This window comes from Sus scrofa, chromosome X (assembly GCF_000003025.6).
Source record: "Sus scrofa isolate TJ Tabasco breed Duroc chromosome X, Sscrofa11.1, whole genome shotgun sequence".
In the NCBI taxonomy this organism is placed as follows: Eukaryota; Metazoa; Chordata; class Mammalia; order Artiodactyla; family Suidae; genus Sus; species Sus scrofa.
In genome coordinates, this window is record NC_010461.5 from 68,924,317 (window position 1) to 68,945,860 (window position 21,544).

The following is a 21,544-nucleotide window of genomic DNA, read 5'->3' on the forward strand; positions in this document are numbered from 1 at the left end:
TACAGCTTTGGTGACAGGTCGACACTAGTTTCAGAAGTTATGATATTAGAACTACTGTGGACAATTCAAAAGGGTAGAATGGGTACATGGAGATCAGCAAGCTTAACTATGCAAAGACAATATGCCAATAAATGTGCCTATTTATGCTGAAGCTTCTAGATGGATCAGTGATTCTCAGAGGAGGAGGAGGAGGAAGCAAATCAGAATCACACCTGGGGGACTTTTTCAAATTATAAGTACCCCTGGAGATTCTGATAAGCTCCCAAATCCCAGGGAAGAATCACCGTGGAGCATGCCACAGCTACTGTTGTGTCTTTCCACTGTGCTAGGTGGAGAAAAGTCAAGAACTATTGTTACAGAAAAAATACTGACTTCTGCAGAAATTGAAGTGATGGTCACATATGCCTAGTCAGTCAGGTAGATAGCAATAACACGACTTACCTGATAGTTTCACTCTAAAGTACTAAGGCTCTAGGCCTAGGCAAAGCTGTTCAAACCAAGACACATTTAAGTAAGTGATAAGATTTGTCTTCCCCTCAGATACTTGACTTTCTGTCATATATTGGGCCTAATTGGGAGAAGAGTGAGGAAAGGAATATTGATTTGGGACCTAGATTTAAGACTTTATATTATCAAGATTAATTTTAATATAAAAATTAGATGACATTCAAGTAATGGAAAACAACAAAATGAAACAGTGTTGCCAGAGACATTAAAATACTCTCCTGCCCACCCCTCCCACATGAACCTGAGAAAGCCATTAAAGATTAACAGCATTCTGGATTTAGTTGAGGGCCTTGCTGAGCCTCATAAATAGTAAATTGAGGAGGAACATGATAGGAGTTCCCAGTTACAGGAACACAATGATCAAACTGATCATAAGAATCACTGAAGCCAGACAAAACATTTTTAGAGCTGAGCTTTCTAAATCAACAAATCACAACAGTTATGTAGTTCTTGTTTCAATGACATGAGGGCATATAAATAGAAAAATGATGATAAGGAAGAAAATAATCAGCGAGATGAAAACTCTTTATCTGGTATGTTGCTCAGAAGAGAAAAATAACATCAAACAGGTCTCCATCCCCTATAATCTTCGGAATTAATATGCCAACTGCATTTATGATGAGGAATGCATAAACTGCATATGAAATCATTGAGGGGAAAATATATTAATTAAGGAAATTAGATTTTCAGTCACTGAAGGAAACAAAATAATGCCCCCTACTGATTATGTGCTTCCATGCTTTCTCAAACACATTAGTTCAAATGCTACCTCTTTGACGAAACCATTCCAAAATGCTTCTTGGGTAAAAATCTACCCTAAGAGTTTCAAACATGATTATTTTAACTCCAAACCTATGGTTCCCTGCTCTAATCAAACCCAAGCTCTGTATCCATATTTTTAACTGGCTATTATCTATTTACTTCTGGATAGACTCCAAATCCTTTTCAAACCTAGCACGCCCCAAACTAAGTTCATCATGGCTCCTCACCTGCTCCCCCATCTTGGAATCCCAATCTCAGTTAATGGCAGACCAGCAGTTACAGAGTTTCTCTAGCTCAGAATCTTTCTTCCCACATCTAATTTGCTACTCAATTTTGATTTCAACTTATAAAGACTTCTTGAAACTAGCCTCTTCTCTCCATTTCCACTGACACTGCCCTAGACTCTTGTTAAGTCTAATAAGACAAGGGACTGCTAGTAAACTGGCAGTTCATTTGTTTGACATAAGTGTGTGGCATAACAACCGTGTTCCAAGCACTGTCCTAAGAGGTGGAAGCTTGGGCAGGGAGGGACAGAGTATCAGGGAATGCTCTTTGGAGGAAGTGATACATTAGCTGCTTTTAGAGGATGAAAATCAGTTAAGTAAGTGTGTAAGAAGAACATTTCAGGCAGAAGGATGGCGTGTGCAGGGGTACAGAAGCAAGTAAGAGAAGTACAGGGGACCACAAGCAGTTCAGTGTTAACTGACAATTAAATGGAAGCAGAGAGGGAAGAGAGATGAACTGAGAAAGGCAGACAAAGGCCAGACCTGAGTCTCACATGTCATGTAAAAGGGTCTTAGACTTCATCCTAAAGTGATACAAAGTCACTGAAGCTTTTTACACAGGGAGGGACAGAGAAGATCTGCATATTGAACCAGTCTCAATGTGTAATTATCTCATTAATTTATTTGTTCTTTAATGCCTCCTAGTAGACTCTAAGCTCCATGAGAACAAAGACCATTATTGTCTCATTCTGTGCTGTATCTCCAGTGCCTGGCACACAGATAACAAGTAATACCTGTTTCATGGATGACTGAATGATGGAAGTATCCCATGTATGTGAATAGTGTAAAGACAGAAACAAGATACAGAATTTCTGTTTTTGCAGGTAAAGAATCTCTTTCCATCACAGTACCTTTTCCAAATCACTGCCAGAATTGCTAACTTCTAATTAACAAATCTAATCTTGTTATTCACCCACTTAAAACTACCATCGATTAGTCTGAACTCCTTACTATAGCATACAAGGATCTTCACGATATATCTCCTCCATGAGATTCCAAAGTACCCATTACATTAATAATTGCTACTAGCTAACATGTACTGAGTTCTTGCTATGTGGTTTCTACAAGCTTTATCTGTTAATACTCATGATAACCGAATGAGATAGGTACTGTCCTGTCCTACTTTAAAGATAAAGAAACTGGAGCACAGAGAGGTGAAACAACTTGTTAAAGTTCACTCAGCTAGTAAGTGGTGAAACCAGGGTACAGATCGAGACCTCTCTGACTTTACAACCTACACTCTTTGTACACAAGGGCAAAATCCTGTGTTTTGTTTTGTTTTAAATTTCTTTTCCTTTTTTGGCCACCCCAAGGCATATGGAGTTTCCAGGCAAGGGATCAGATCCAAGCTGCAGTTGCAAACTAAGCCACAGCTGTGGCAATGCTGGATCCTTAACCCATTGTTCTGGGCTGGGGATCAAAACTGTGTCCCAGCACTCCCAAGCAGCTACCAATCCTGTTGTGCCACAGTGGAAACTCCAAGATCCCGTGTTTTATTCATCTCTATCCGCATAGCAGCTAGGATTTGGGTTGGTGGAGTTTAAATAACTAGAATATTACAAATACCATTTTGCAAATGGGACATACTAAAATCAGAAATTCAGTGATTTTCTTACAATGATGAATGGTATTAAGAATCAGTTACCTCACATTTGATCTAACATACTATTCATTACTAACTTCCAAGTACCTGGGAAAGATACAGTTATTCCTGACATGAGAAAAAAATAGGTATCTCCAAGAAATAGTAATAGCAGGAAATCTAGTGAGACAGCTGAAGTTCACAAGAGCACTAGCTGAAGTAATTAGATTCAGACTATTGGTTACAGACATATCTGGATGAAGGTCATCCATATCCTACCCTAATATCAAATACTACATTGCTAAATGGCCAAATCTAATTTACAGTTAGTTTTACATGGTCAGCACTGCAGCAAAGGAAAAGAAAGCTGCTCAATAGACCATTCAGTGTTTCCAGAAACAGTCAACAGATGGGTTCAGTATTAGAATTTAGTGAGAGGGTATAGAAAAGAACTACTGATACCTATATCTTCTGAAGATAACATAGCAGAGAGAGCACAGTCAGTGTGGCTCTCTGGACGAGCAAATTAAACAAAAATGAACAATAAGATCTAGCTGAAAATAAGGTTGCATTAATTACACATTCCATTATTTCTTCTCTCAAAGTGTATACGATACTTTGATGTGCAATCACCACACTAAACTCAATGCTATGATCATTTTTGCCTCTATCAGCTTTCCTCAATGAAAGGTGAAAAGAAAAGCACAAAAAGGGCTATCATCAGTTTTTAATCTTCATTCATTCACTTAACACAAAGCTATTGACTATAATGGTTGATAGGAACCTGCTTTGGTTCTAGAGATACAGCGGTGAGATCCTGCCTTTTCTTACAGGGAATTTACAATCATATAAGGAGACCTAAGATGGGGGGCTAGCAGAAGTTTCTGATCTAGTCTGTGGAATCTGGTAGACCTTATACCTGAAGCACAAGTAGCTCTTAACTTCGCCAAAGAGGAAAGGAGATGTCAAGTGTTCCATATAGAAAAATAGGAGGGAAAAGGCTATCTAAGACCATAAGGAGACAAATGTAAACCTTTCCAGATCCCTTGATTAATATACCAATTACACTTAGAATAAACAATTGTTTGAGTTAAACTAGATTGCTTAAAAAGAAATGTATGCTGGATATGTCCAAATATAAGCTCAAGATTTTTCCCTCAAAAAATTATCCCTCACTTTATACTCAAGTCCTGATAAAACATGTATTATTGGTAGGTAGGTCTCTCAATTATTTGATTTTGAATGACAAAATAGTGTTTGGGAAAGATACATTAGCCCGAGTCAACTTCAATCAATGCTAGCTATAGATGTTAATAGACTATTTGACTTGATAGCATGAGTATTTTTAAAGAAGCAAAAATATTATAAATTTCATAATTATTAACAAAGATACTAATTTACAATTCTGAAGTACTGGTTGTCTCAAACTTTTTAAAGATTACTTATGCAATTTAGTATAGTGAGATTATAGATATCATGAATATTATAAATGAATGTCAAATTTTAAAAACTGTCCTACTATTAAGGAAATAAACAGTTGCGGTTTACAAAGTTTTCCAGTATGAGAATCATATGCAGAATACAAAAGGGCTATATCTTAAACATTTCAAGATGGACAAAAGGAAGATACTCATTGGAAAACTGAGGTTCTAGTAAAATATAAATAGCATAAGTAGAGATTACACTATTTCATTTATATCCATTAAAGTAGGCAAGTTGAAATATTTTTTGAATTTCTCACTAGGACTGAAGATTACCTAATAGGTGAGTCAAATGGACTATATCCGGGCATATAAAACATTTTAAGATAATTTATTTCTAAATGTTAAGGAAAAACTAAGTACTTTCTAGGTGCTTCCAGTAATTCAATCAAAGCATGCATCATTACTGGGAGGAAAATCTGCAGAATCCATCTAACTCATCTTACAGATAAAGGAACTGTCCTAGAGAAAAGTGACTTGCCCACTGTCACTCATGGCAGTGACAGAGTTCCAGGTCTTCTTTCATTCCAGGGCTACCTGACCAGTGCATGCCTTACAAGCTGTTAAACAATAATTGTTATTATGTTTGAGGTCTTTCTAAAGAAAAATAAAAGAAATGAATTAAGACATGGAGTCCCAGTCCATCATGGAACAAAGTATCATTTGCTAAATCCTGAACAGATCAGGGTTTCTCAGTGTTATCTAAGGAGCACATACATTATATTCTATTCATTTGGGAGTTTTTCTTAAAACTGTAAATTCCCTGGCTCAGCTCTAAGCACATTATCCAATTTTACTCCCCAGGGTGAGGCCCAGAAATTTGCATTTTTTTTACAAGTTTACCCAGTGATTTAGAGGCACATTAAAATTTGAAAACTACCAAACTTTGTTCTTTAGATCCTTAGCCTTCAACTATCTGTTGCAATTGAAATCTGCAGAAGACCATGAAAAAGAGTTTCTCTGTTCAGAGTTTGTAATAAACACTAAGACAAAATTAAGGTAAATGTAGCCTTTAGTTCAACAGATGCTTTTACTGTACTAACATATCTATTTTTTTTTTAAAAACAAACATGAGGCATGCAAATTCTTCATATCACTAAGAGTAACATGTAGGACTGGAATGAGGCCCCCAAAAGGTAAAAGGATCTAAGTAAATAAGCACAAAACAAGCAATTCATTATCTGGCTTTCCATCATGGGAACATGCTCATGCTTCAAAATGAATGTATAAGGAAAAATGACTCTAAGAGTCATAAAGACAACTATTGCTTCATGAACCTCCACAGAACCCTTCATGCATCAATATATGAATATCTTGAACCTTCAGGGTATATTTTCCACTGTAAATTATCATGTTTCATGTAGGTAGTACCTTTCTGTTAAAGTGTTAAAAGTAAACTATAAGCCTTTAAAATACGTGTCTATCTTATACTAGAGAATTACTTTTCTAAAGCAAATCCACTGTCTAAATATTATATGCTCTAGCTGAAACTGTTTCTCCCCCATATCTCAAAATACTAGTTATTGCACTACAACTGGCCTATAAGAAGTTAACAGACATTTTATGCCACTTAGACCACACAGAACTATTGTAAAATGAAAAAACAGCTTAAAACTTATATTTTTAAGTTTCCAGTTCAATATATTAAGGTATTTTGTGACCTGAACAATAAACTATTTCTTTATATAGCCCTAAAAGATCATACAAGAGATAAAGGCCAGTAAATGCTTAAGAACATAGAAAAATACATAGCAATTTAAATACCTCCTAAAAGTTGATCCAGCTGACCCAATTTAAGTTTCAGTGCAAAACACAGAAATTGAAGAATACAATTTGGTGTAATTTAGAAAAGAGCATATTTTAGTAAAAAATAATAAATCCTAGAAAAGCATAATTGAAATGTAAAAATATACAGATAAATAGATTGTGTTCAACTTTCCTTAAAAGCAGGTACATTCTTATTTCAATCCTAAAACAACCTGTGGGCCTGATATGGTTGTAAAAGAATTTATCCTCAGGTAACAGGGCAGCATAGTTTATGACAACAATCTACCTAAAAACTCATTAAAGTCTTTTCTTTTGGAATGACATGCATTATCAGCAGAGATTAATCTGATGAGTCTTTAGGTGAGCTCCATTTTTAAAAATGCAATAACAGAGGGCTTTGTTGTCATCCGATGAAAATCAATTAGAGGAGGTAAGGCCACAAGGAAAACTAACATCACTCATCACCCACCCCTGGCAGCTGAAATGATTTGTCTTCCAAGCTTGGATGATCAGGAGCTATAGTCATATTGCAGGGAAATTAATTTAGTTTCTATATTCTAAATTCACTTTCCTTGTTCTGGAGGACCTAAACACAAATTACTTTTAATCAAGGTTGATATGTTATTAATACCAAGGAGGATATTTGAAGAATCATTTTTGAAAAATTGACTTTAGCATTTTCACCTGTGCTTGGGGTATAAATATAGGAAGGTTACTTATATCATCCTTACTTTCCAGATTCTTTGTCCACAACAAGGCACTGTACTGAATGGCGAAGACAATAGATTCCACCAAACACTGCACACATCCTAGAAAAGAAGAGGAAAATGAGAATTAGAATTTTTAGTTTTATTGAAGTATAGTTGATTTACAAGGTTGTGAGAATTTCTGCTGTACAACAAGTGATTCAGTTATACATGTATATACATCCATTCTCTTGTAGATTCTATTCCCACATAGATTATCACAGAATATCAGGTAGAATTCTCTATGCTATACAACAGGTCCCTGATAGAATTCTTGAGATTAAAATTAGGGTAATATAATACTTTTTACATATCTAACATTTAATACATTTATCTTAAAAAAAGATTTTGATAATGTATTATCCTTTCTATGATGGTATTAACAATCTCTCAGAAATAAGATTGGTAATATATTTTTTTATAAAGTTCCAGGGCCAGGGACTGAATCTGTGCCACAGCGGTAACCTAAGCCATGACAGTGACAACACTGGATCCTTAACGTGCTGAGCCATCAGGGAACTTCAAGATTAGTAATATTTTAATACAGCAAAGGTGCTACTGCTAATACAATGTGGAAGTCTAGAATTGTGACCAAGCAAAAACAGTCCCCAAGCAGAGCTCAGCTATCCCCAGCCCAAACCAGCTACTGGCTATCTAAGATATATGGACTACAAATAGCCTCAAGAGGTGATGGATAAGACCCCTCAACAGAAGTGACCACAAAGAACTGTTAAGGAAGAAACAAGGGAAGACTGGAGATTTTGCTTACCATAAAAGTAAGCAAAAGCTAAACTGGGAACTGAAAACTAGAGCAGTAAGCACGAGAGTTAATGCTGCAGAAGCTCTAAGGAATTTGCTTAACTCATGAATCTAAGGGTTTGGGATTTTTGTTTTTTGTTTTTGGTCTTTTTGTCTTTTGAGGGTTGTACCCATGGCATATGCAGTTTCCCAGGCTAGGGGTCTAATAGGAGGTATAGCTGCCGGCCTACACCACAGCCATGCCAGATCCAAGCCACGTCTACGACCTACACCACAGCTCATGGCAATGCCAGATCCTTGACCCACTGAGAGAAGCCAGGGATTGAACTTGCAACCTCATGGTTCCTAGTCAGATTTGTTTCTGCTGCGCCACAATGGGAATTCCAGGTTTGGGTTTTAATGCCCACATAGGGAAAGGGGAAGCCTTAGGATCCAAACAAGATAGGGAACAGAGAATGAGATAGTCTCTAATAACATCTGGATCCCTAAAGGACTATACTTCAGTAAAAGGTGATCTAGGGGGAAAATCCACTTACTGTAAGAGAGAGAAAACCTAGGAAATTGTTTTACATAAAGCCCTGTGTGGAGGAAGATTATGCCTTTCTATTTATAAGCAGCCTCACACAGGTTGGAAATTTGAAATTACACTACTACATGATCCGAGAAACCTTTAACCAATAAAACATCAGGAAAAGTGGCTCTGGGTCAGTAGTATCCCTGGGGAATTTTTTTTTCTTTTTAGGGCCACACCTACAGCATATGGAAGTTCCCGGGCTAGGGGTCAAATCGGGGATGCAGCTGCTGGCCTATGCTACAGCCACAGCAACACCAGATCCAAGCAGCATCTGTGAACTATGCTGCAGCTTATGGCAACGCCGGATCCTTAACCCAATGAGCAAGGCCAGGGATTGAACTTGCATCCTCATGGATACTTGGATACTAGTTGGGTTCTTAACCTGCTGAGCCACAACAGGAACTTCAGTAGTATCCCTGGAAACTCGTTGGAAGCAGTTGCTAAAACTTTCTGGAGCAATATGACCTCACCCCAGGCCACATGAGATTGTCACAGATGCAATCTTCTTATGATGAGTTTATAATCTAAAATTATACAACAGACAAAGAAACACATCCTGAGTGAGAATTAAGACACAACAAACAGCAGGATTAGATTCCCCTACAACTTTATTCAGATAGTAGAACTATGAGGTAGTGGTTATAAAATGGATATGCTTATGGAGTTCCCATTGTGACTCAGTGGTTTAAGAACCTGACGTAGTCTCCTTGAGGATGTGGGTTCAATCCCTGGCCTTGCTCAGTAAGTTAAGGATCCAGCATTGCCATGAAATGTGGTGTTGCAGATGCAGCTCAGATCCAGCATTGCTGTGGCTATAGCATAAGCCTCAGCTGCAGCTCCAATTTGATCCCTAGCCTGGAAATTCCATATGCCATGGGTGTAGCTGTAAAAAGAAAAAAAAAAATGAGTATGCTTAAAAGGGATGACTTGTAACATTAAGAATGATGGTAAGCCCAGAAACAAGACTGTGGTAAGCTGAATAATGTCCCCACCACAGATGTTCACATCCTAAACCCTGGAACCTGTTGATATGTCTCTTATACAGCAAGAGGGACTCTGCAGGTATGATTAAATTAAGGATCTTGAGATGGGGAGATTATCCTAGATTATCCTGCAATGTCATCAGAAAGGTACTTAAAAAAAGAAAGCAGAAGGGTCAAAGTCAGGGAAGATTTGAAGATGGAAGCAGAGGTCAGAGTCATGCCACTCCTGGAAGGGGGTCACAAGCCAAGTAATACAGGGGCGTTTATAAGCTAAAAAAGACAAGAAACAGATTTTCTCCTAGAGTCCCAAGAAATGCAGCCCTACCTACCTGTTTTAGACTTCTGACCTCCAGGACAATAAGATAACACATTTGTGTTGTTTTAAGCTACTAAGTTATGGTGATTTGTTATGGCATCAATAGTGAACTAATAAAACGGTCTATAAATATATGGGTGTGATTATGACAGGGGTGGCATTACAGACCAGCGGGGACAGAATAGACCACAGAAAAAAATGGTTTTGAGACAATTGCTTTACACCACATTCAGAATAACTCCCAGATAGATGAAAGGCATAAATATAAAAGACAAAGCTTCTAAAAGGGGACATGTATTTGAGCTCACAGGAAAGAAATATTTCTTAAATAAGATATAAAGAGCAAAATCATAGAAAAAATACTGAAAAAATGGAGTATTTTAAAATTATAAACATCTGGATAACAAAAGAAGGTGAAAAGCCACAGACCAGGAAAGATATGTACAAACATCTTACAAATTGTTGAAAAATATCAGTTTCAGTTTGGATAATAATTTGGCAGTGTCTAATGAAGTTGAAGATGCATATCCCTACAGTACAGCAATTCTATTATCAGGTATAAATCTTCCAAAGATTCTCAGACATGTATAAAAAGATGTTTATGAAAATATTTGTTGCTACATTTTTTAGGCAGCATAACATAGTGTTTATGAGGAAGGAGCCTGACTGCCTGAGTTTGTATACCAGCTTTTCCATCTTCTGTCTATGTGACCTTGAACAAGGTATTTAGCCTCTCTGCATCCTATTTTCTTCATCTGTAGAATGAGGATAATAGTGTGTATCTCATATAGGATTCTTCTGGGAATTAAACAAGTTAATATTTCTAAAGAAGCTAACCAAAGCATTCATTAATTAAATAAATAATATAGGTACTATTTGATTTACATAACATGCAACCCAAATGTCCATGAAGAGGATAATAAACAAAAGAAAATGTGGTGTATTCATATGTGTAAATGAAGAATTTAACCTGGCCCTCAAAGACGTTTGGCCTTTGTCCTTGGCTTTTGGGAGGTGATCTCTAAGCCCCTGGAATGCCAAGCCTGAAAGAAGTGTCCTTGTTTGTCTGTGGGTCTTGGGTCACCAGACAAACAATATGACTTAGGGTGAGGGCTGGCCACACCAGGTAGTATTAGGGTGGGGACTAGCCATGCTATAAAGTCCAAAGAGTGATCTAGCATAGAGGCTTTGGGAACTGTGGTAGCAGTCAACCTCTCATGAGGCTGGAGACTGAGATCAGCCCCAGGGGCAAATCAGCCATGCCTGAGTAGTGATGGAGCTACAATGAAAACTCTGGACACTAAAGTTCAGTTGAGCTTCCTGGTTAGCTTTCTTCTATGCATACTGCCATATATCAATGCCAGGAGAATAACACTGCCCTGACTCCATGGGGAGAGGACAACCGAAAGATCCACAATTGGAAACCACCCCTAACCCCATACTCTATCCTGCACACTTCTTCCCTTGACTGATTTCAATCTATACCCATTCCTTTAAGAAAGCATAATTGTGAGCGTAAGTGCTTTTTAGTGAGTCTGGGAGTCCTTCTGATGAATTATCAAAACTGAGGGTGGTTTTGGGAATCACCCAAATTTGCAGCTTGTTTCAGAAGTGTGGGTGGTCTTGTTGGGACTGAACCCTCTAACTGTACAGCTGGCTTAATCTCTCACAGTGTACTATGGAATATTATAAGCAATTTAAATGAATGAACTACACCGCCATCAATCACCATGGATAAATGGTAAAAACAAAAATTGAGGGATAAAATCAAGTTGTGGAAGAATATACCCAGAGTGATACCATTTATAAAGTTTCAAAACTATATGCAAAATAACACCATATATTATTTATGGATAACACATATGTAGTCAAAGTATGCAATCATTTAAAGGAATTATGAATACCAAATTCAGGATAGTAGTTATCTCTGGGAAGGGAGAGAGTGAAAGTTATACTAAAGATTTCAACTGCTCAGTTTTGTTACAAAATATATTGACAGCAAATATAGCAAAAAGTTAAGATCTGGCAAAACTGTGAGTGGTTACATGGGTGGTCTTTATATGATTCTTTGTACTTTCTGAAATATCCTAAAGTACTTCATAATCAGATTATAATGAAAAATATAAATGAGTGATAGAGATAAGTGACTTTCTCTAAATATGCTATAATATCCTAAATTCAGCATTTTAGTGGATATGACCAGGCTAATTAGGTTAGGTAAAAATTTTTCTGGTATAGAACAATGAGGAAATCAGGGTTTTTTGTCCCATTGAGAAATTCAGAATACAAGAAATGGCACATTAGAACAAGCAAGCAAAATTTCATGTGTTTGGAAACCCTTTAGACTGCAAATTTTACCCATGACATCAGCTACAAAATAGCTTCCCTTCTTGCTAATCTTGTCCCCTAGTCACATATGAAATTATGGAACAGTATTTATTAATTGCACTGGTACACCTGGTACTATTTGAGACACTGTACTCAACAGATTCTAAAGGACTAGAAGTCATCTTTCTGTTGGACTGTTCAGTTACATTTCTCAAGTGGTATTCTGACTCCTATTGATGGTAAGGGGATACTGGTACAGTGAAATTGATGTGATTGAGACAAATAGCCCCATCTTCACCATCAATATCCTATTGATACTGAAGGAGATACTATGCACATGAAATACTACTGGCCACTAAAAATAACTAGGCTGAATTAGGTTAAGACCCCAAAATGGACAAGCAAGTTAAAAGTGTGAACCACACAATTAGCATTCTCATTTGCCTGGGGAAATCTTTTTGTCATGTGAGTAGTAGCGCCAGTGTTTTCAACTTCCTCATAAGTAGTTATAGATGAGCTGTTACCAAGTCACCTATGGAATTTTTCATTTCAGTCAGACTGGTCCATGCTTATGCAAACACACGTGCTTGCACACACACACATCAATTCCCCCTTTGGGGAAAAACAATTAAGTATCTTCCCAGATCCAAGAAAAACAAGGGGATCAAGTTCAAAATTAGTTATTATATAAGATTTAAAAAGGCATAAAACATTATGTCATAGACTATTATAGTATCAAAAGCATAAGAAATTCACTTAACTAAAACTAAATGAATTTTCTACAAAGACCTCTTTTTATTATATATTACACTTGTTTATGAAACACATTGCTACATTAGTATATATTATCAAGAAACTTTTCGTTTGAAAACTAATTTCTATGAAACTTTTACAGGAAATGGGGTCTCTGAAAAATACATTTAAATATAAAATGCAATAGAGGCATCTACAACTATTTATTTCAGTAAGCCATCAAAAAATTACCTGGTTTTCAAAAATATGATTTATTAACAGTAGACATATACTATATAGAAGAAACATAAGAATGTAAAGAATGTTAAGAACTGGTTTGGGAGGATGATGCCCAATAATGAAACACTGTCATGATAATCCAACAAATTTCATCTTAATTTAATTTTTTATTTTTGTTTTTATATAATGATTTTTATTTTTTTCCATTATAGCTGGTTTACAGTGTTCTGTCAATTTTCTACTATACAGCATGGTGACCCAGTTACACATACATATATACATTCTTTTTTCTCACATTATCATGCTCCATCATAAGTGACCAGACATAGTTCCCAGTGATACACAGCAGGATCTCATTGCTAATCCATTCCAAAGGCAATAGTCTGCATGTATTAACCCCAAGCACCCCATCCATCCCACTCCCTCCCTCTCCCCCTTGGCAGCCACAAGTCTAAAATATTATGGCTGCGCCCAAGGCATAATGCAGTTCTTGGACCAGGGATTGAATTCGAGCTGCAGCTGAGAGCTATGCCACAACTGTGGCAACAACAGATCCTTTAACCCACTGCACCAGGGACTGAACCCGCATCTTCGCAGCAACCCAAACCACTGCAGTCAGATTCTTAACTCACTGAGCCACAACAGGAACTCTCTTCGCTTAATTTCAAATGAGAACACAGGAAGTATTTTGGGCTCCTGGAAAGAATGACTTGATACATATTATAAATTTCTGTAACTGCAAAACCATAAAGTTTTATGTATATGTGTTTTTCATACTACTTTTCATTGTTTTTTTTCCCTCCCACATCAGCCTTGCCTTTTAGGGGAGATATGTGTTGCTCACAATAGTGGCATTTGTTCTCTCTTACCTCTGTATTTTTATCTTGAATCCCATGCTCAAGTGACAAAAACAAATGCTCTGTAAAAAGTACCAGGCGAAATGAGGTAACTGATGAAGACTCCTTTGTGTAATGTTAACAATCATTCTCATGATAAATCTTTTTAAAAAATATTTGTGGCTAGGTGAGGGCTACTTGGTAGCAATGAGCCACTGAGGAACTCTTTTGAGTAGGTAATAAGTACAAACACAAGCTGTTCTTGAGAGCTGCATTCAACACTTATTTACATGAGAAGCAGATAACTACATGAGAAGTGAGGAAGTAACTCTTAGCTACACACTGGTCTTTGGGACACAAAGCCAGTAACAACAAAAACAGTAAAAATAATCATCATGGCTAGCATTGAGTGCTTACTACCGGCCAGAAGCTTTACATGTATTAACACATTGTATTCTAAAGCTCTATGAGGCGGAGTTTTACAAATTTGGAAACTGAGGCAACAAGAGGTCATGTGATTTGCTTCAGGTCATTTATAAATGGTATTGTTGAATAAAAACTCAGGAGATCTGGCCCCAGCGGCTTCTCTGTTAATCATCATACAATCCATCTCACTGTCAGTACCATCATTTTCAGCATTATGAAGGAAAGCAACATGGTGACAAAGTTACTCTTAGAGTTGTTCTAATTCCTGACAAGTTGTAAAGATCATTACAAAGAGTAAAATAATTCCCCAATTTCTACACATTCTTATCTCCCAAAACGCAGCTATTAATTCTCTATCTGTATATGTTAAGTAGTTAATGTGTGACTTCATTTTACTTTAATTTTTTGGCTGCACCCATGGTACGTGGAAGTTCCTAGGCCAGGGATCAAACCCACACCACAGCAGTGACCTGAGCCACAGCAGTGACAACACTGGATCCCTAAACCCACTGAGCCACCAGGGAACTACTGTGTGACTTCATTTTAGATAGAATATAAACTCAGAATAAGAATAACCATGGTGGGAATGCAAACTGGTTGCAACCACAATGGAAAACAGCATGAAGTTGCTCAAAAAACTAAAAATAGAACTACTGTTGTGGCTCTGTGGTAATGAACCCAACTAGGATCCATGAGGATGCAGGTTCAATCCCTGGCCTTGCTCAGTGGGTTAAGGATCTGTGGTGTAGGTCACAGACGTGGCTCAGATCCCACACTGCTGTGGCTGTGGCTGTGGCTGTGGCATAGGCCGGCAGCTGTAGCTCCAATTTGACTCCTAGCCTGGGAAATTCCATATGCAACACGTGTGGCCCTAAAAAAGCAAATGATAATAATAATAATAATAATAATAATAAATAGAACTACCATATGATCCAGCAATCAATCCCACTCCTGGGCATCTATCTGGAGAAAACTAAAATTTGAAAAGATACATGCACTCCAATGCTTACTGCAGCACTATTTACAATAGCCAAAACATGGTAGCAACCTAAATGTCCACTGATAAAGGAATGGATAAAGATGTGGTACATATATACAGTGGAATATTACTCAGCCATAAAAAATAATGAAATATTACCATTCACAGCAAAATGGATAGACCAAGACATTATCATACCAAGTGAAGTTAGACAGTGAAAGACAAATATCTTATGATATCACTTATATGTGGAATCTAAATCAACTATATATCAATAAAACTTTAAAAAATGAAAAAAAGAATCATAGGAGTACCCATCTTTAGAGTACCTAGCAAATTGTGAATACTTTGCAATTCACATTTTAAAAAGTGATTTATAAAATACATATTGGTAAGCCAGAGATTTTCAAGTAGAAAAAAGTTCTGTTAGTAGAAGGGAGTCACTTTAACATTAATTTTTCTGTAAGGTAATAAGGTTCTATAAGACACACATTTTCTTCCAATGTACTAAATGGCAGCCTAGTGATCCAAGGGCCAACATGCCTTTAATGATGGGCAATTAAGCTACCAAAGATAGTAAACACCAGTCAGGTCCCAGATTTGGTACAGTTCATATCATTAATCCTGGGGCCTAACATAACGCCTGGTAAGACAGCTCTGTATATCTACCTTCTGGAGTTGTACTATGGAGCCTAGAGGAAAGCAAGTATATGTTTTATGGGACTCACCTAAAAATCTACAAATGCACTAAATACAGTAGGTTAACACTACCAAAAAAAGTCACTACAGAAATACATTTGAAACACTTTATCAAATGCCACTGAAAACAAACCAGACAAAAAAATGTCCATGACAAGAGAATTCTGAGTGACCACTGATTGTCACTGTATTTATTTAGTGACATTTCAGCTTAAACTGTACTGATAAAGCAGTTCCATTCAACAGTATTCAGGCAAGTCTAGGTTTCACGAGAAACAATAAAACTTTAGTGATTACATATAAGTATAAAGTTCAACCATTGTTACTTATTTTTAAATATATTCAGACATATATTTATCAGAGCACCACATTTAAAGTAATAAACTGAGTTTTCTATCATGTTTACCCAGTACTTGCTGGTCTGAAAAAATCTGTGTGGGGAGGCTTACACATATGTGTGTTTATATTTAAATACTTAAAACACACATACACAGGGGTCCCAAACATCTTACTGCTGTTGACACACACACTTTTAATATATATTATATAGAATATAGCATGTTTATGGGTTACATATTCATACTGCATATTTATACTACTACATTATTTTTACTGGTTACATATTTATATTACTTTGCTGAGTGTTTACTGACACTACCATTCCATTTTTTCTTTCTTTTTTCCTACTTTCTTTTAGCAGTAAGTAGGGAGAAGGAGAGTGATTACATAGTAGTTATCAGAAATGAATGATGCATTTCTGCTGTAGTTGGTCTGTTTCCTGGGTATAAGAAATTGGGCAGCCATATAAGTTGCATCACCTCCCCATTCTACCCAATATCCCCATAACAATTCAAGCTATTGTCATCCAACTCAGCACAGACTCCTTATTGGCCCAAAACTGAATGCTTTCTTGAGAGCAATTGCAAATGATTCCTGCAGCCTTAGGAAACAGTTATAACAATCCCAAGCCAGGCTTCATCCCTTGCTAGTTCTTAGGATTCATTACCATGAAATTTTAGACTATGCAGCAAGACCATCAAAAAAGAAAGAAAACCAAAACACAAACACAAAAATACCTGACATGAGTGCTCTATTACGACATGGTCTCATTTACAACGATCCAGTATGACCAAAATGGCAAGCCCAAGCTGATATTTTTCACGGTGATAGAACCCAAGGGAATTTTTTTTGGCAAGCAGTGATCATCAAAACTAAAGGGTCACTAAAAGTCAAGTATCTAATCTCAATCATGATGAACAAATTTCACACAGATCAAGAGATCAGCTCTTAGAAGTGGTTGTGAAATCCATAGTCTATATCTGGAGTTATCTGGAGTCAGACTGCCTAGGTACTTACCCATATTTCCCAACTTACTAGCTGTGTGACTATGCTTTAGTTCTCAAGACTATAAAATAGGGGTAATAATTTTATCTAGCACGTAGGGTTGTTGCACGGATTAAATGAGTTAATGCCTATGAAGTGCTTATTCTGTGCCTAGCATACATCATAAATGTTCAATAAATTGTGCCTTCTCTTAGCTATCACCTTCTATAGCAAAGGGGACAATGACTACAGATTGTGGGGTTGGTAGGCTAAACTGCCATTACTGACTGAGACTCTGCCTCCAGGTGTTCAAGGCCTGTAGTTTCTTCTAACACAATTTAAGTAACTTAGGTACCTAGTCCATTCAAAAACCTTCCCCATAGGAAACTAGATGTATTTGAGGTAGAGAGAGTGAGCCCATGGGGCTGGAACATACTGACTAGGTAGAAATATCATATGAAATGGGATCAGAGATAGTCAGGGGCTTGACTGTGCTGGGCTTCAAAGGCCAGGGTAACGACTGAGTTTTATTCTAAATACAATGAGAAGCCACCAGCAGGTTTTGAGCAGGGCAGTGACATAATCAGATTTGTATTTAAAAAAAAAAAAAAAAAGATGAGCCTGGCTTCTGTCTAGATAATTGTTAAGGGGGCAAGAATGTAAAGAGGGAAGCCAGTGACATCTGCAGCACACTAGCAAGAGATGATGGAGACCTAAAGCAGGCTTGTAGCAATAGAGATGAAGTAGAGAGACTAGGGATATATTTGAGACATAAATCTGGAAAAATTGCTGATGGCCTAGATGTAGCAGGGAGAAGTCCTCCTGAAGACAAGTTTAAGGTAATGCAAATACCCATGAGAACAGTCTTCCCTCTGAAAAGTGTTAACAACCAAATGCAAATGTTCAAGCATGATACAGTCCTCCTATTTGGGCAGCATGATAAAGGGCTTCAACAGAAACTCTTTTCTTCCACCTGGGGTGTGGTTATTAGAGTTAATAACTCAAAAACTACCACCTCCTGACTATTCATCAAAATCACCAGTTAATACTCTGGGTACTAATTTCTACATAGGAGGACACAACAAACGGAGAGTTTCTGTGCCCTCAAGGAGTTACCATGGACCTGGAAGGCCACAATGTTGTTGATAATTCAAGAAATTATATGGTCCAAGTATCTGAGTCCAATGGGTCTTCTGATGCAAATTTCACACTCATTGAAAAGGTTGTGGGCAGATGAATTGTCCTTTAGGCACTGCTGTCACTCTAGGAAGGCATTATCATTACGTTTAAGTTAGAAAAAGCTGTCAAAAAGCAATACATATCCTTCAGGAAACTCACTCCTGAAAACTGCCTGCCTCTATTTTATAGATCTTAGCCATATATCTAGCTTCCTCTGCTCTTGGTGACATTCTGTAGATGATATATTCTTCCCCCCCCCACCCCAGCTGCTCCAGCTGTCCTCAAATTTAACCTTCTATAGGAAAAGTCACAATAAAACTATGTATTGGATGACAGAAACAGATCTGTGTTGATAACTGCCCCAGAGGCCCAGAATAAATTAGCATAAATTATAGAATACAAGTCATCATTCAATCTTAAAAAAAGTCTTCAAAAAATATTGGGGGGTCAATTCATAAGCTTGGGTCTCAACCTAGGTTCTGCACTACAGTTCTTGTGTAAAATGGCTCCCTGGTTTGTATAAGGGCCAGAATCGGCATGTCAACTCAATGATTTTTCACTATAGCCTATTACAATGATACCACTGGAGCTTTTGATGGGTAAGTCTGGTGTTTCCTGACTATTCCTTAAATGTTTTATAATTTAAACTAAGCTCTTAATAAAATGGAACTTTTTAGTCTGAACATTCAGGCCGACAGCCTCATGATCCTCATTTGCCACATATATGTTAAAGTAAATTCATTTAAAAACAGATCTTTCAGGAGTTCCCCGAGGGCCTTGCAGTTAAGATCTGCTGGTGTCACTGGTGTGGATCAGGTTTGATCCCTGGCCCAAGAACTTCTTCAGGCATGGGCTCCCCTGCCCCCCATCCCCCCAAAAAGCCCCACAGATCTTTGAAATTCAAAAGATGGCCCTTTGTTCAAACTTTCAGAATACAGTGAATAAGCCTACAGTAAACCAACTTATGCTCTCCACAAGAGTTCTTTTGATTAATCTCCAATCTCCTTTCTTAGACTCTTTTTCTGCTTTGACAGTCTGTACATTCTATACTCATTATTCAAACCCTTCATCCAGTTTGCTGCCTAGTCTTCAAAATTCAAATTATACAAATAGCACAGGTAAAGAGGTACCAATTTTGAATCAGGACAATTGGATACTCTTATTTCTAATGCCCTTCATGACTATGTCCACTATTAAGTAGGTCTTTCTGAATGCAGACACAAGAATACCCAAAGAAAATATCTTCAGAGATCCTTACATAATGACTCCCAGATTCCTTTCATGGGTTGAAAAATGCATGCAAACCATCTTCTGAGGGATACAGTCATTCATGCAATTTTCTTGCCTTCTCTTGCCTTTTCTCACTCCCTTATGAAACAGTCCTTCAGCTAATACTCTTCAGCTTAGTATTTTACTATATATATGCTCTCAGTGTCAACTATAAATTGGGAAGCAGCAGGGAGGGAGAGTTATTATGCTAACTCTCCAATCATTTATAAAAATGTTTAAAAAAAACCCCTAAACATTGATTCTTGGGAGAGCCTACTGTAAAAATCTCCCCATGCAACTTAAGAGCTCATTTAAACCATCTGTTCCTTCCTTCCTGTGTTTAAATTAAATCTCTATGCATGACTAAACATTATCCCCAACCCCATAGTGAGAGGTCATTTTTTTAAAAGCAGTCTTTGGTATAAAATCTTATCAAAGGCTTTTTGAAAATATAAATGTTCACTGGCTCCCCCTTGTTTACCCCTCTCAAAGAACCCTGTTAGATGCTGAGGTATAATTAACTCACAAAAACTATGTTCCTTCCTCCTGTGGGTTATATGTTCAATAACTTCACCCTTTAGCTATTTATTACAAAATGACTCTGAGGTCGTATAGTTAGCATTGTTCCCTCTGTGGCTCCTGGGCTCCTTCTTTAAACTATGTACCCTCTATACTGTCTCTATACCCCAAAACAACTGATCTCCTTCAACTGCCCCTCCCAAGCTGAAACCTTGCTCAGGACTGTCACATTTTAAACTGAAGTGGTTCCCACACAAAAGTGACCCAGGCCTCTGCGATCCCAGATACTTTCACTTTTTCTCCTTTATTGGCATATAGCAATTCATGTAGTAGAATGAATCAAAGGATAGTTGCTTCTGTCAGGCAAATCCTAGGAAAGACCTGAAAACCTTCTCAGTTCAAAGGTTAATGGTACAGGCCTGGGACCCAAAGGTAGAGCTGTCAGTCATGATTCACTTCAGGCTATGTATGTACCTGACTGAAAGTGCTCAAATCCACCAACTAGTCACCTGCACTGCACTAATTTGCGGTAGATGCAAAAGTGTAAGTCATGGATTTAGCCTTCTGTTAAGCATATGAGACAAATGACATTATTAAGTGTAACAACTAGAGAAAAGGTGAAGATTAAATTATGTGGTAGAGACTAAAAGCATTATAAGGGAGTTCAGAGAAGAAAGAGGTCAACGTGTTGGAGGAGGAGTTACAGAATGTAAGAACTGGAGGAAAGCTAGATTAATTCTCTGTAATATAAAAATCAGAGAAGTTAAACTACTTCCCAAAAAGCATACAGATTCTTGCAGCCAGAAGAAGTGGAAGAAGATCTAATGGCTGGGCAAGAATCAAGCTTTGAAGAGGAACAGGTTAGGCTATTGGGGGTGGAGGCAAATTCTAAAAGGTGAGAAAATACAAGTAAATGCAAAAAGGTGAGACTATACATGGATACCTGAAAAGGTGAATGGATGTACAAACTGGGGAATGACAGGAAGAAACCGAAGGATAAAATCATTATGGAAAAGAGTTAAAAGGTAAACAGAAGCATTTGGATCTGAAGTGACAGACAACAGAATGACACTGGAAGTGATATGTCGGCTCAATGAGGGTGACAGACAGTGAGAGCAGGAGGGCAGCTAGGAATTACAGCAAGAATCCAGTTAAGCTTAAGTCCTGGATTATGGCAGAAGGGTGGAAACTGAGGAAAGTGTAACTCCAAGAAATTGAGAAGAAATAACACAGTAATTAGAGAGTCAAAAGTT

The 21,544-nt window shown here is 37.4% G+C and overlaps 1 protein-coding gene and 1 non-coding gene across 6 annotated transcripts in view; both read right to left on the bottom strand.

Moving 5' to 3' along the window:
- Positions 1-21,544, bottom strand: part of CHM (CHM, Rab escort protein 1) — a 192,403-nt gene that overhangs the window by 50,435 nt on the left and 120,424 nt on the right. For all 5 annotated transcript variants that reach the window (XR_002340851.1, XM_021080640.1, XM_003135219.6 and 2 more), the window contains exon 9: positions 7,115-7,192. Coding sequence is in view for 4 of the 5 variants with exons in the window: in XM_021080640.1 (XP_020936299.1) it covers positions 7,115-7,192 (78 nt within the window). In the remaining variant the exon portion in view is untranslated. The remainder of the gene's footprint in view (positions 1-7,114; positions 7,193-21,544) is intronic.
- Positions 184-263, bottom strand: MIR361 (microRNA 361). Its single transcript, NR_038563.1, has one exon. It is a non-coding gene; the product is annotated as a microRNA 361 (primary transcript).